We start from the raw sequence: 16,243 nt of genomic DNA, 5'->3' as shown, positions 1-16,243 counted from the left end.
TGAAACTTGAGCTCTAGGATAATCACAGCCTCATGAAACTTTACAACAACAAACTAAAGACCTAGGGCATCCAGAGAATGTACTGTATGGCATTCTTAGGTAGATTGACAATAAGGGGGGTTCTGAGCCGTTTTCAGAGCAGAAGTGCTCGCCATCCAATCGCTGAAAAAATGCAATTCTTGCAGAAATCTCCAAATGTCAAAAGTTTTTGATACTAAATCACTGCATGCCTTTTCTATGGTGTTCCTCAAGGTTTTAGTGTCTTAATGTGGTATTTTGGAGGGATTATTGATCATTTTTATTACTTCTCGAGTGGTAAAAAATTGTTAAATTTAGCACCAATTCTGTGTAACAGATGGTATCAACCCAAAAACTGCTGCAACAACTTATGAGACATAAGTGAGCATGGGAATAGCCATCATATACTTCCATCATAACGTTCAAAACCCTTATACACTTGAGTTGCATCGCAAATTAATCTTTAGGTTCCCAGCTTTAAGATGATGTACACCATTTCTATGTGACATCCACAGTTGACCTGCTATCTCGCCCTAAAGACCCCCTGTACCCCCCTAAAAAAGACAAAAATGGGTCTGATAGAGAGGTGGAATGGAAAAGGTTAACATAAAGATGTACTGTACTCAATTAATGCCAAATTGTTGTTTCCATCTGCCTCAAAAGGAGTTGTTTTGTCTCTTCAACCACATCCCCCTCTTTACAATTTTAGTTTGTATATGTCTGCGTCATGTGTCCAGGCAAAGGTAGATGTAGACAAAATAGAAAATAGCAGCGAGCATGTCTCCAGATCTTGAACAGTATCGGGTGCAAGGTAGTGGTAAGAATAGAAGAAACAAATCACCGGCACTCACAGCTAAGGTAGATTGTACAGTAGTATTGTAAGAAAAGGGGTTCAGGGGCGAAAGATGAATAAGCGGGCTGCCGATTCAAAGAGGAGATTAAGATCAACCTCCTCAGATGAACAGTATACTTACATTTGCAAGTCAAGCCTAAACATGGTTCTTTTGCTTTACAATCCTTCATGAACCTCTAACACAATAACTAATTTATAATAGTTGCATGAAAAGAACAAGAAAAAAGGCAACAAAATATGAAAGAAAAGGTGCCAGATGAGGACGAGATAGCAAAAGAGTTGAAGGAGGACAGGCTTTCAGAAAGGTACGTGGGAGTCAGGGAGCAAACGTCATAGAAAAGAATGAATGAAAGTCTTGATGATGGTTCAATAGGGAAACGAAGGGAATATGTAGAGAGAGAGTTAGCTCGCTGAGAAACATAGAAATCCATGTGAATGAGGAAGAAGTCTCCGTCTCTCCCACACTCTAGTGACAATCAGAGGCCAGATGGCCGGACCAAAGCATCCATTCATTTGGCTTCCAGGAAGTGAAGGAGAAAAAAACAACAAGACTTTCAGAAAAAAAAGACAAGACGGCTATCTGCTTTCAAACTCTGTTAGGCCTTCGCCACCAACAACCCGTTGGTGTTGGAGCTGGTTTCCACAACGAATCCTGAATGACTCTTTGTATTTTCACAACTGAAACACTGGTTCTCACCTGGCAAAAGCTGACTCAGATGTGCCTTTAACCTTGTTTAGAAACAAAGGACCCCTGATGTCACAGGCTAGTACAGTCAATTATCATCAGGTTAATTCCTCATCAGAAGCATCATGAGAAGGATGACCAAAATTTGGCGGTCCGTCCAAGCCCTCAGGATGAGCGTCGGGCTTTGAAGCAAAGTTTTGTAGTGGCCAAACGGCGGAAATACAACTTCTGTGTCTGTTACGTGATGCCATTGGGCCGAAAGCCTTTTTCCTATAGACTTACATTGGGAGAGAGATGTCTGTAACTCGGTGGACCGAGGGCTGGGAGGCGGAGTTAAAGGAAACGCTACTGCCCCTGATCTATGGGCCCAATGGATGCGGAAGATCACTGGATTATCTTGTTACTTTATCACTCGGCAGTTGAGCCATTTTGGCTTCATGCGCCACTGAGCAACTTTCATAGGAATGAACGGAAGCCCGCCTCCAACGCTGTACCCAGTTCTCTTTATACATCCATGGGTCCGTCAAGGAGGCCAAAGTTTTATTGGCAAAATGTTACTGAAAGTTAATGATTCATAAATGGAAAGTTTGCCAAGAAATGGCACCTCATGCACAGCAATTTAAGATGATGTACATTATTGTACATAGCTGGTGCATTCAGTGAAATGATGCTGTTAGTCATCAAGCCTCAGTGCTATACCTGAGGTAGTAGATTTGCCCGCGCTTGATGAAACAGTGACTCTCCAGCAACCAACACAGGAAAATATCACAAATGTTCACTAACCTTTCTAACTTATGTATTATTTGCTTATGCGCAAATATTGCATGGGGTCTGTTATGGTAGCTGTTATGCCGTGTGTTTCAGTTGGTTGCAATGTGCAACCTTGCTGCTAGATGGCGCTAAATCCTACACACTGGTCCTTTAAAATGATATTCATCAGGACAGAATGAGAGTCCATATTACAGAGTATGTTTACATTTATATACACTGTATGCCCATATCTATATATTAAGTGTGCAGCTATGTTAAGCATGTTGTTCTTTTATAAATCTGTAACTAGAACGTCAGCATGGAAGATGATGAGCCTCGTCCTCAGTGGCCTGATTTCTAAATTCTGCAGAGAAATATTTCCACGTTGAAAACATGCCTGCATTAACATCCAAACACACATAAATCTTGACCACTGTAAAGCACAAATCCACTCCAATCCTGTCAGAAACACCTCCAATAAAACATTTAAATAAACAGATCTCGTGAGGTGAGTAACGCACTACAATAACAAGACGAGAGCTTGGCAACAGAAAGCAACACACAACATCAGCACGGTCTTGGATGTAGGTCACGCTGTCATAAGCGGAGAAAGAAAATATTCAATCAGGATGCAGTTCTATATTTCCACTTCAGGTTATTTTTCATAGGGTTTAAGAGCAGGAATGGGGGAGGGGTTAACTGATCCGACCTGTGCTTCCCGCAACTTTCTCGAGGCATGAAAGAGGGTTGAATGGTTGGCGGGAGAAGAGGGGGGTCTGTCACACTGGAATGATTGTCTCTTTGTTCCTCCCTCACTTGTCCTCTCTCACTAGACGAGAAAGTCGGGTATTTTGTCTTTCTCATGTATGTGCTTCTGACAGGTGTTCTGTGGTTTTGCTGCATGTTTCATCTGTGCAGTGACTACTGTATATTGAATTCTTAGAGGTGGCAGGGTTTCTTGCACAGATGCAAAAGTCAGATCTAGTCTGCTGTCAGTATCGGTCAAGGTGAAACATCTTTTGACCGTAGCTTATCTTAAACTGTTGCTTGAAACACCTACCACAAAGTGATGAAAGAGAAGCTCCCAGCTCAGACTCAGCTTCTGGTGCACCACCATGTCAAGGAAGTCATGGATGAAGTAACCTGTGAGGATAGGGGAGCATTTAGCCAACATTAATGACATCTTTAGGTTCAGATATTCATTAATCAACCAAAGCATGACAGATCTATTGGAGAAGAGAAGCCTCGAGAATATCAAGCGTATCAAGGGGGACCCTGCTTCCATGACGACAGCGATGGCAAGCGAGATGCGTCTTGGAGAGGGGCTATTCATATCCACCAACCCCACCCCTTCCCCGCCACCAGCTGTATCCATGGTGACAGCTATTCACAATGCTGGAAAAAAATCATGAAGTGTTGGGGATGGGGATGAAGGGGTGCGAGGGAGCTCAGGGCTTTGGTGAGACTGGAATTAACCTCATTATGCTGGAAATTTGACACCAGGACCCTTTTGTCGATGTGGTGACACGTTTGGGTGCGTTTCACCATAAACAAATGCACTTGCTACTAGCCGCACAAGAAATCATTATCAAAAGATTGGTTTATTTGCATTATCTAGTTCATATTGATTCATAAGAACATTGACAACAGAGGGAACTCCACGCCAATGTAGTCTTTTCAACAATAGCTTTTTTTTTCCCCCACAAGAGGTCGAGTTTGGGTCAAGTTTAGCCATAAACAACCAATTGGAGCAGTGTGTGAATAAATAAAAATGGCAGTTAACTGACATCTCTTCTCTTGTCCTTGTGATTTTATAATGATTCATTGAGTACTGTTTGACATTTGTATTGAAAACATACAGGTGGAACAAAGAATGACAAAGAGATAGAAAAACAGAGTATTACTCTTTGTGTTCTCTGCACAGTTAATGTCTACACTGAGAACAAAGCAATCTGATACTACTTGACTAGTTAGTTTTCCCCATTCAAGATCCTGTGGGGTGAGATTCATTGGCATGTTTACATTAAACCAGTTAGTCATAGAACTGAGTTTCAGGCTGATACGACACAAGAAGCTCGTTCAAGATGAACTGCGCCTCGCCTGGAAAGAAGACGAGATCAGGCGACAGCAGCAAGGAGGCGGTGACAAAAAAGCTGCGGCCAAGTCGGACAGTTTCCAGCCGTTTCAAGCAGCCTTCACTGAATTTAAAGGAAGTCACAGAAAAAGTTGCATCCTGTTAGAAACGATCTTTAGGCCACTTGTAGTTTTCAGACCACGTCGGGCTTTATTTATATTTATTTGTAAATATATGTAGAAATGTGCTTACAAATAACCTTCATTATTATAATTATTATTACACCGACTATGGATAAGTACCTCATACAACCCCACTTCAAAACACCCAAACTATCCCTTTCGGTATAAGAAACCTTACTGGCAAAGTTCTTGCGGCATGTAAACATTTTGAGGCTTTTCGTTTCTGCGGTCTGTTTAAACTTGACTTGCATTATGCATGGCATTATGAATACTTCTTAATACTAAATCAACAAAATGTTCCCATGGAGCAATACTTACTATCACTATCAGTGTCTTTTTTCTGTATCAGAGGTAACTTACTATTCTATTCTATAACGGTGCAACACCACAGGTAGAGAGACTTATTCTTTAAATTGGTTATTCATAGCAACAGGGAGAATGTAGAGAGTAGTACAGCCACATGACAACAGTATTACACACTTGAACCGTTGCGTTCCTGTGCAAGACATTGTTCTACGGCTAGGCATTGAACAAGGTCTTCATTCAACAAGTGGAGAATCATTTATGGCATGTCACTGCGAGGTTTGCAGCGTGGTTTCACAGCGAGCTCAAATCTGGTGGACAAATCTCCTCACTCCAGCTTGCTGAGGCCTCAGAATCACACCATATCTCTAGTGGGAGGGCTCGGGAGAAGCACTCCAGTTGTTTTTGAATGAATGACTCCCCTTTCTGTTACCACTGGAATCCGACGTGCACGGCTTGCATAAATCAACTGACTTTTTTGCGCAGTTACTGTCTTGGTGATGTCACATGACTGTAAGGGGTTACGCCTGGTGCCTAGGACTGATAATAATGCCCACCATTGATCTTCACATACCGACTCTGCCCCTTGCTTTACCAGCTTCCAGAAACTGGGCTTCCTGAAAGAATGTCAAACATCCCGGGAATCCTTGGGGAGCCCTTGTTGACAGGCACAGATACAATAAATTAGTAGATTTAAGAGGGCTCATGTGCCGCTAGTTGCTCTGGAATACTTTAAGGATTAATGAGAAAATAGTAAAAACAGGGCAAGTTGCTATTTTAAGAATGTGGGGTCGCATCAAGCGAAATCTAATTCATGCAAGTCTCTAATTTGATTTACGGAGAGTAGATGGTAAAAGTCACTGTAGCCTACATTGTGGATTACAAAAATAATCTACAGGACATGTGAACTTCAGTCAGGCCAACAAGTGGAACAAGGGTCGGAGTCAAATTAAAGGGAGGGCACATACACCCGAAAACACACCCCAGAATCAATAATGTCCATCTGTAATTCACTCATAGATAAAACAGTGAGAATGTTTAAATTTGAAAGACCCGATGTCAGGGAATTGTAGAAACAATGAACAGCCAGAAGACTTGAGAAATGATAGAGCACATCAACATGTCAATAGAGTGCTCCAGGGATGACATATTTTTGTAGGCCAACCAGAAAATTAACACCGCCCTGGTTCCCTCAACGAAAAGCCAATGGGATTTTTTCATTGCATTATTGCAGAAAATAAGCCCTGTAGCAAATACACATTTATGATACTCACATGTTTTGTTCAGCAAGATAATCTTGACAAATGAACACCACTTTTGAAGTGTGAACCCGATTGCCAGAAGTAAAAAGCTAACGTTAGGCTATAAACAAACTACACCACGGTGGCATGGGCGCAAGTATACGCAACGAGGCTGTAAAGGCAGATGAGTTGGCGAGATGACGTTTAGTAGTCTCATTTAGCCACTTAAAATATATATTTATACACAGAGGTGTAGACAGGAATGTAATAATCAGTGGTGGAGATTTTAATTTTTTAAGATGAAAACTCTAAAACGGAAGAGCTGTACAGTTTTGTGCACCAATGTGCAAAACATTGACCTGGGGATGTGTCTGGGAATAATCAACCAAAATTTGAATTTGAAAAGCTACTGTCAATTAAACTTGACAAACAGGAAGCAAATGTTTTTCTCATGATTTAGGCTTACTGCTTCACTTTTTATTTATATTGTCGATATATGATGACATGTTTAAAGTATACATAATATAGGCACTTTGGCTGTGTATCAAAACTCAATAGTTTTTTGCTACTGACAGAAACTTGTATGCAAGTATGGTATTGATATTGTTTTAATATTAGTAGGCCTACTGAAACTCAGGTATTGTATGGCACAAGTATCCATTAAGGCTTCAAAATTCACGAGTGGGATATTTACCGAACAAAAAAGTTAAAACCTCTTAAGCTTGTGTTAACCACAGACCTTATTTCAGTCTCTTAACTAAAAAAAACCATTCAACAAACCCATTGCGTTCCAGACGAAGGAACCAGGGGTGCTAAAATGCTAACTCGTTTACAGGTTTTAGGACTCCTTGCAGTACTCTATAGCTAATTTGTTGAGTAATCAGGGTGGCACTGATGTGTAAAAAGTGCTCAGTTTCTCATGTCTGTCCCACTCTTACAGACAATGTGCTTTTACATATTGGCTTCAGGTGTTAAATCATTTTTCTTATCTCTCTCATATCCAACTGATTAAACTAATAACTACTTGTCAAGTTAAGACTTGTATCAGCTGGTTAAAATAAATGTTTTACATGAAACTCTTTGACCAATAGCTGACACCATGTAGGACAAGGAGACTAGCTGGGATGGATAAATGTCACTTCCCAATTTCCCCTTATGATGGCAGCACCTATGGGTGCACTCAGTCTCTAGCACCCGGCCCATTCAGAAACACGGGGCACAGTTTGTAGTTGAAAACTGTAGCAGTGCTGTCAGGATACTCACCGATAGAAAACGACACCAAAGCGTGAGAAAACACAGAGTGAGTTTCTATCAAATCTTCAGCCATCCGGGGGTGAAGGAAAAAGCTGAAAAGATAAACAGAAGAAATCATTTAAAAAGGTGTGTTTTACAGTTTGAAGAACTTTATTTGAGAGTGATATCTTTACAATGAAAGTAGATTAAAGTGGCAGTCATTAAGCTTCTTACTAGACTAAATCATATATTGATTTGATTTTATTATTATTGTGTCACACATAAATAATATGTCCAGCCCAAAAAAGGGCTTACAAGACACTATTATTTATAAAAATAAAGAAAACACAAATGCAGAAATAGCAATATAAATGACAAATAATACTAAACAAATAAACCATCCTGACGTTTTAACCAAGCTTGAGAAACAAAAATAGCCAACTTAAAAGCATTAAAATTAAATAGCCATTCTAATTTGTCATCATCCCAGCAGCAAGACATTTCTGGATTTTGAACATTTAAAATAGAAGTTCTTAACTCATCATAGTGTGGACGATACATAAGAAAATGTGATTCATTTTCAACTTTGCACAACTGTTCTCCTGGATGTTTTTAAACATATATATTTATATCTATTATTAATAGCCTCTTGGTAGCTTGCTGTGCAAGCAGCATGGCAAAAATCAAGGTCGGTCAACAATGAATAACATAAAGTCAGTAAAAGAACATAAAAATTAAGGAAAAATAAAGAAAATTTTGAACACAAAACACCAAAATTTATTTCCAATCAGATCCTGCTTTAATTAAAAGTGAATAAAACTTTTTTTTCCATAATATTATGAGAAAAAAAGTCTTAATATTGTGAAAATAAAGTCAAAAGTTAAGAAAAAAAGTCTTAATATTATGAGAAAAAAGTCTTAATATTATGAGAATAAAGTCATACGTTTATGAGAAAAAAAGTAATAATATTATGAGAATAAAGTAGTAAGTTTACCGGGAAAAAAGTCTTAATATTATGAGAATAAACTACCATAACTTACCAAAGCACTGCCCATATCGCAGTGATAAAGCTGTGCGTAAAGGATGTGGCGATGTTTCTCCATTTCCATGCATTCCTGCAGGCAGACTCAGGCATGGGCAGCTGTCCGACTCCAGCGTTGACTAGACTGAAGAAACCCACTGAGCTGCCGGTGGTCAGGATCACTGAACTCAACTCCATGGCTCAAATATTATAGTAGAAGTGAAGTCCTCAATGTGAGACGCACTAGAGTAGATGCGCTCCAGACAGACGCGACTATGAGCTACTTGTTTGCGAGACAATCACGTTAACATACCGGTGTATTCCCAGTCATGTCTGGCCACTCTGGCTTGAAAACAGCGTGTTTCTTTCAGGGTTATTGTGCAGAGATGGGGAGGCGTGGACGAGTCTCTGACTGAATGATTGTGATGTTTTTCTGTGATATATTCCCTCCAAAGAAAAGCCTTGTTGCAGCAGGTGTGACCGGTGTGGAAGTGGGTGACAGATGTAGGCGTGAGGGCAGTTGTGAAACCGTCCCCCCGGCTGTAAAGACCTCATCCTCTATGCTTGTGTAATTTTTTTTTTTGTGTAACATCCACAACATAAACCAGAGGATGGGCTTTCCCCGCCCTATACTATGAGGAGGCGAGGCCAGGAGCACGGTGCATATGTTGGGCTGCCTTCAGGGGCTGTCGGAAATGTCAATAACAAGAAAAACGGTTTTGTGTTGCCATAGAGGTTTGTTTTGGTGCATAACGAAAAAATACAGTGCAAAGGTCAAGACTATGAGGGAGTAAAAGGGCCACATTGAGGAAAAGAGAATAAAGTCATAATATTACGAGAATCAAGTCATATGTTTATGAGAAAATTAGTTTTAATATTATGAGAATAAAGTAATACATTTAAGAGCAGAAAGTTGTAGCATTATGAGAATAAAATCATAAGTTTATAACAAAAAAAGTCGTAATATTATGAGAATAAAGTCAGAAGTTTATGAGAAAAAATCTTAATATTATGAGAATAAAGTCAGAAGTTAACGAGAGAAAAAAAGTCGTAATATTATGAGAATAAAGTCAATCAAATTCAACATGGAAAAGTTACTGTCAATAAAACTTGACAAACAGGAAGGAAACATTTTTCTCATGTTTAGGCTTACTGCTTCAATTTTATACATATTGTTGGTATATGATATCTACACTGACATCTTTAAAGTATAAATAATATAGACATGGCTGTGTATCAAAACTCAATAGTTTTTTTGCTACCGACAGAGACTTATCTGTAAGAAGGTTATTGAAAAAAAATATTGTTTTGGTATTAGTAGGCCTACTGAAACTCAGGTATTGTTTGGCACAGGTATCCCAACACAATTCAGAAGATACCCAGCGCTAGTGAACACACTATCTAAAGTATATGTCCTATTTGAGTATTTCTCAGAAAATTGAAAGCAAATCCAGGATATGAAGAACATGTCAAGTTTATTCATAGTTATTTTTTGACCAGGTGTTTAGACAAGAAAAATCCAAACTTGGTGGCCCTGACTGGAGCTGAAGTGGGATAAGTGAGTGGCAGCCACCGTAAGTGTGAAGAAAGAAGAAGAAGAAAGGCACTGTGTTGATCCCCGAGGGGAAATTCAATTTTTTCACTCTGCAATATTTACACAGTAAATACACACACATGCACAAACAGGACCTATATACATGCATTAATGGAGAGATGTCAGAGCGAGAAAGCCTGAAATACCTGTTGATCAAGCAAAATAGACAAATAAAAACTAGTACCCTTCTATCAGCCTAAATCTTTCTGTGATTCAATTTATAATCACTTTCAAAATTCATATTAGAAAAAACTAAATTGTATCTGCTGCTAAAATGCGCAACACTGGTTATGACTTTATTCTTTATTCTCAACTTTTTTTTCTCGTTAACTGCTGACTTTATTCTCATAATATTATGACTTATTTTCTCATAAACTTCTGACTGTATTCTCATAATATTAAGACTTTTTTCCCTTATAAACTTATGACTTTAATCTCATAACACAACTTTTTTGCTCTTAAACTTATGACTTTATTCTCATATTATGACTTTTTTTCTCGTTAACTTCTGACTTTATTCTCATAATATTACGAATAAAGTCATGAATGCACATCTCTATCTACTGTCTGACTAATGAGGAGACTGCATAGTACGAAGAGCACTTGAAGGCAACATTGCTTCTCACCCACCTCATTGGGTCACCCCGTGGGTTGATGGGAATAGTAGTTTGTTTCACATGATGTAACTACAGAATATGTAACACATGGCATGGTGCTTTGATTTAGCACAACATCTATTATACACTAGTATTGTTTGATATTATAACTGGACCTTGAAACATGATGGACATTTAACTTTTTATTGGTGTTTCACTCAGTGTAAAGTGGAGGGAAATTCAAGTCATTCAAGTCAGAGTCATGGAGCCATGGTGGTGAATGACTCCTGTAATATTTGGTGACACAGCGCCACCACCCGGTTAGAGGGTATTTAAACAGCAGCCTGCCCCAGTATTATCATTATCATTGTCATTAACAGCAGGTAAAGTGAATGGGTGTTTGGCCTCTGTCTCAAGGCCTTTATAATTGACGTTTTAACCAAGCTTGAGAAACAAAAAAAGCCAATTTATAAGCATTAAATAGCCATTCTAATTTGTCATCATCCAAAGCACCAAAACATTTCTGGATTTTGAACAGATAGAAGTTCTCAACTCATCATAGTGTGGACGATACATAAGAAAATGTGACATATTCAAATTCGCACAACCTGTTGTCCTCTTGGATGTTTTTAAATATATATATTTAAATTTAGGAAAAAAAAGTTGTGATATTATGATAATAAAGTCATAAGTTTATGAGAAAAAAAGTCGTAATATTATGAGAATAAAGTCATACGTTTACGAGAAAAAAAAAGTCGTAATATAATGAGAATAAAGTCATAAATTTATGAGAAAAAAAGTCTTAATATTACGAGAATAAAGTCATAAGTTTACGAGAAAAAAAGTCGTGATATTGTGATAATAAAGTCATAAGTTTATGAGAAAAAAGTCGTAATATTATGAGAATAAAGTCAGAAGTTTATGAGAAAAAAAGTCGTAATATAATGAGAATAAAGTCATAAGTTTACGAGAAAAAAAGTCGTAATATAATGAGAATAAAGTCATAAGTTTATGAGAAAAAAGTCGTAATATTATGAGAATAAAGTCATAAGTTTACGAGAAAAAAAGTTGTGATATGATAATAAAGTCATAAGTTTATGAGAAAAAAGTCGTAATATTATGAGAATAAAGTCATAAGTTTACGAGAAAAAAAGTCGTAATATAATGAGAATAAAGTCATAAGTTTATGAGAAAAAAGTCGTGATATTATGATAATAAAGTCATAAGTTTATGAGAAAAAAGTCATAATATTATGAGAATAAAGTCAGAAGTTAACGAGAAAAAAATGTGCAATATGAGATTTAAGTCATAAGTTTATGAGAAAAAAAGTCGTACTATTATGAGAATAAAGTCATAAGTTTATGAGAAAAAAAGTCAGAATATTATGAGAATTAAGTCATAAGTTTACAAAAAAAAAAGTTGTAATAATATGAGAATAAAGTCAGAAGTTAACGAGAAAAAAAGTTGTATTATGAGAACAAAGTTATAAGTTTACGAGAAAAAAAGTCGTATTATGAGAATGAAGTCAATCTAATTCGACATGGAAAAGCCAGTGTCAGCTATTGGGTGGTGAGTGAGGTACATATTCTTTCAGGCTGCATTTACAACACTGCGGCCACAAAACATCCCCTCTCTGCTCTACTGTCAAGTATTTTATTTTGTATAATAGCCAACGTCATATCACAACTAGTAACCTTCGTGAATATGGAGAAGTTTCTATTTTCCAAGCAAAAGTTAGTACAAAAGTCTGTAACGTCATCTTGAATGAATTACGTAGCCTAGCACTAGCTAATGTTAGCTAGCTTAGAAATATCCAGTCAGCTTGGAGATTTTTTCCTAATAGCTGTGACTCCCGCTGTAATTTTTCTCTTTGATATTTGCGTTTTTGAGCTCCACTTTTCCATTTCTTTCCAGACATTTTTGCAAATGTAACTTTTGAAGTACATTCGCTATATACATGCTATAAACCGTAGAAGAACAGCAACTCATTCATTGGACAATAAAGAGACACGTCATACATTTACCCATCACACGCTTTTACTTTATTGCACGATTTTATTTTATATATATACAATAAAGTCAGAAGTTTATGAGAATAAAAGTCGTAATATTATGAGAATAAAGTCAGAAGTTAACGAGAAAAAAATTGTAATATGAGAATAAAGTCAGAAGTTAACGAGAAAAAAAGTCGTAATATTATGAGAATAAAGTCAGAAGTTAACGAGAAAAAAATTGTAATATGAGAATAAAGTCAGAAGTTAACGAGTAAAAAAGTTGTAATATGAGAATAAAGTCAGAAGTTAACGAGAAAAAAAGTCGTAATATTATGAGAATAAAGTCAGAAGTTAACGAGAAAAAAAGTCGTAATATTATGAGAATAAAGTCAGAAGTTAACGAGAAAAAAATTGTAATATGAGAATAAAGTCAGAAGTTAAAGAGTAAAAAAGTTGTAATAATATTAGAATAAAGTCGGAAGTTAACGAGAAAAAAGTTGTAATATTATGAGAATAAAGTCAGAAGTTAATGAGAAAAAAATGTGTAATATTATGAGAATAAGGTCAGAAGTTAATGATAGAAAAGTTGTAATATTATGAGAATAAAGTCAGAAGTTAACGATAAAAAAGTTGTAATATGAGAATAAAGTCAGAAGTTAACGAGAAACAAAGTTGTAATATTAGGAGAATAAAGTCAGAAGTTAACGAGAAACAAAGTTGTAATATTAGGAGAATAAAGTCAGAAGTTAACGATAAAAAAGTCGTAATATGAGAATAAAGTCAGAAGTTAACGAGAAAAAAGTCATAATATTATGAGAATAATGTGCCATCATTCACGTGTATTTTTGTTCATGTTGAGATCAGCTGTAGGTAGCAGAGCATCGTAAAACACTTCATTCAAACTGGACAGAAACAAAATAAAACTCACCTAAACCATCATTGACGTACATGAAACCTGCCTTGGCGGAGGTCTGCGCTCTCCGAGTGCACTTCTACACTGCAAATTCTCCAGAGTTAAATATGCCTTGTCAAAGTATATTAAATCCTTCAGAGTTATTACAACAACAGCCGGAGTAACATACCCTCCAGTGTAGGTGAAAATATTCAGAGTTAAAAATGTTCGGTGTAAAATATACATTGTCAAAGTCCATGGACTCTTTCAGAGTTATTACAACAACAGCTAGAGTAAGATACACCCCAGTGTTGGTGAAAGTGTTCAGAGTTACAAGACTGGTGTATTCTGGAGAGTACTCTTCAGAGTACAGAGCGCTCTGTACTCTCCAGAGTACAGAGCGCTCTGTACTCTGAAGAGCTCCTCTCCTCCTCCTCATTTCAAAACGGACCAAGATGTTCTCAGCGCCATGTTGCACTCCTTGAAAGACTGAGGTAAGTTTCTCTTAATCACTTATTAAACCAAATTTGAGCATTTCAGCAGAAGCAGCATTTTAGGATAACTTTATATTGTTGTTCAACACTCCAGCTGGTTTTGTGTCTTAAAATACTGAGTTACACAGAGCTAACGTGACCATGTGGAAGGCTAGCTAAAATGTGTCAGCAACATTAAGCCAATTAACGCTGACCAGCTAATGTCAAACTATACTTGTAATGTCGGCAAGTCGCAATGTGGAGCAGTGACAGTTGTGTTCTTATTAATGTCCATAGATTACAGTAAAACACAAAGACTGCATGTGTAGGGAGTTGGCTGAACTAGCTAACTAGCTAACAAGCTATCCGGGGCTAACAGCTAACACGTGGCGGGTAAACACAAAGTTGTGATTGCTGATTGATTTCATCATAATATAAGAGAACACAAGCAAAGAATGTCATTTAAAAATAACTTTACTTATTGCTACTTAGGAGCATGATATTAATATTAATGCAATATTTTGTGATCAGAATTGAGAGACTGTTTATCAAGAATTGAAATGGCTGTTTTTACACATTTTGGTGTTCCTGGTTTATCTTTGATCACCACTAAAACATCTTCCATGCTGGAAAAACCCTGCTATATCATCATGTCTCGCACAGCAGAACTGTAGAAGAGGTAGAATGGCAGATTGCTGTGAGGCTGATGGCAACGCATTGTGCTAGTTCTTAATTGTCAAAAAGTCTTCTGTAATTCCCTGATATAAGATAACTGACTTTATTTCCCCTGTATTCCTTTTAATGTTACATGAAATTGTTCTACTTGTTTTTTCAGATATCCCCGTTATGTGCTGTGGTCCAGTGATGGTAAGTATCATTTTAGATAAGTTAATATTAACATTAGTCTATGTTTACACACATGTCAAAATGGTTTCTGCTTGCACGTCTCAGAGACTCCACTCAGTCCAGACACTTACTTTGAATTTGAAATTAGACAAATTCTGATTGTGATTTTTAAAGCCCAAATCGAACAATACGATTATGCCAACAGGAGCTGATGCTACTGTCAGAGTAACTTTGTGTTGTAGATCATAACACAAATTCAGTTTTGCTTTTACAGATACCATCATGTTGATTAAAAACAAAATCAATAACGAACAGAAATATGTCAGGATCAGTGAACCGAGCTTGGAGGAATTCTTGAATGCTGGTAAGCCATCAGTCACACCCTTGATGATGCACGTCATTGTTCTGTTGGTTGAAAATAATTTCCATATCTCACTTTCTGGCAAGCTACCTTTTGGGCATTTCCAGAGGTCACAGCAATCAAGGGCTGACTTGTATTGGTCGGCTTAGTTGAGTTTGTTTCTCACCTAACTGGTATCTAGGGACAACTTTTTTTTAAGATGATTAATGAAAGTTGCCAGACAGCATGATCAGATTGGTGGTATGGTATCATATGGTATGACTCCCTGTTTGTGTTTTTTCCCTAAGCTTTCCTGAAGTTCTCCATCCCACCCGTCACCAAAGGCATCAGAGTATATGATGAGACGGGAACTGAGGTGGATACAGACGTCTTTGAAGAAGTAGCACAGCAGCCCAACGCTGGTGTATTTACTATCACATTTGACAACGGTAAACTTCTATCTTAATTCCCATTTCTTTCAGCATAGTCCAATGAATATTGAATAAGACTCAGTTACACGTTAAGGTTGTGATAAACTGACAAATGGTAGGTGTTTATTTTTCTCTCTTCCCTCTCTTTCCTGAACTACACGTAGATTCCCAGGGAACAAGTTCGTCCGGCTCTTCCGAGGGGACAACTTCGTCCGCCAGTCCACTGCTTGATGTCGTAACCAATTCAGTGCTGGATCTTTCAGGCTGCCGCCCTGATGATACGGTCATCCTGAAATTTGTATCCTGCGACTCTGATGATACAGTCATTCTAGATGATGATTACAGCCCTTCCAGAAAACGGCAGAAGGAAGATCAAGATGCCAAACGTGTAAGTTGATGTGTAAAATGTATGTTGTGATAGCTTCCTTTGAGGATTGCACACTTTTGATATTATTTTCCTGTGTATTTACTGTCAGCTCTCCAAGATTATTTAATTTTTAGTGAATATTGTCTTGTCTTCTGTCGTTTCACAGTTGGTTGAATCTGCGCTGGCCAAGAAACCTGATGGAGACTCTATTGTCAAGGAATACAACCGGACGAAAGGTCTGACTGACTCCTCACGACGACAGATGATTAACATCCTTGCAGCAGAAATGACTGAAACTCATGGGTAATTCAGATGTCTTCAGCCTGGTATGTGTTGAGGTAGCTGATGAG

The 16,243-nt window shown here is 37.6% G+C and overlaps 1 protein-coding gene across 1 annotated transcript in view; it reads right to left on the bottom strand.

Annotated features, from left to right (window-relative positions):
* Positions 1-8,946, bottom strand: part of tlcd2 (TLC domain containing 2) — a 31,626-nt gene extending 22,680 nt beyond the window's left edge. Inside the window, exons 1-3 of the mRNA XM_074641936.1 lie at positions 8,380-8,946; positions 7,370-7,452; positions 3,367-3,449 (exon numbers count right to left, since the gene is read on the bottom strand). Of these exons, the coding sequence (XP_074498037.1) occupies positions 3,367-3,449; positions 7,370-7,452; positions 8,380-8,558 (345 nt within the window). The 5' untranslated portion in view covers positions 8,559-8,946. The remainder of the gene's footprint in view (positions 1-3,366; positions 3,450-7,369; positions 7,453-8,379) is intronic.
* Between the last annotated feature and the right edge of the window lie 7,297 nt (positions 8,947-16,243).

This window comes from Sebastes fasciatus, chromosome 7 (assembly GCF_043250625.1).
Source record: "Sebastes fasciatus isolate fSebFas1 chromosome 7, fSebFas1.pri, whole genome shotgun sequence".
In the NCBI taxonomy this organism is placed as follows: Eukaryota; Metazoa; Chordata; class Actinopteri; order Perciformes; family Sebastidae; genus Sebastes; species Sebastes fasciatus.
This window is presented reverse-complemented; position numbering and strand designations above follow the sequence as displayed.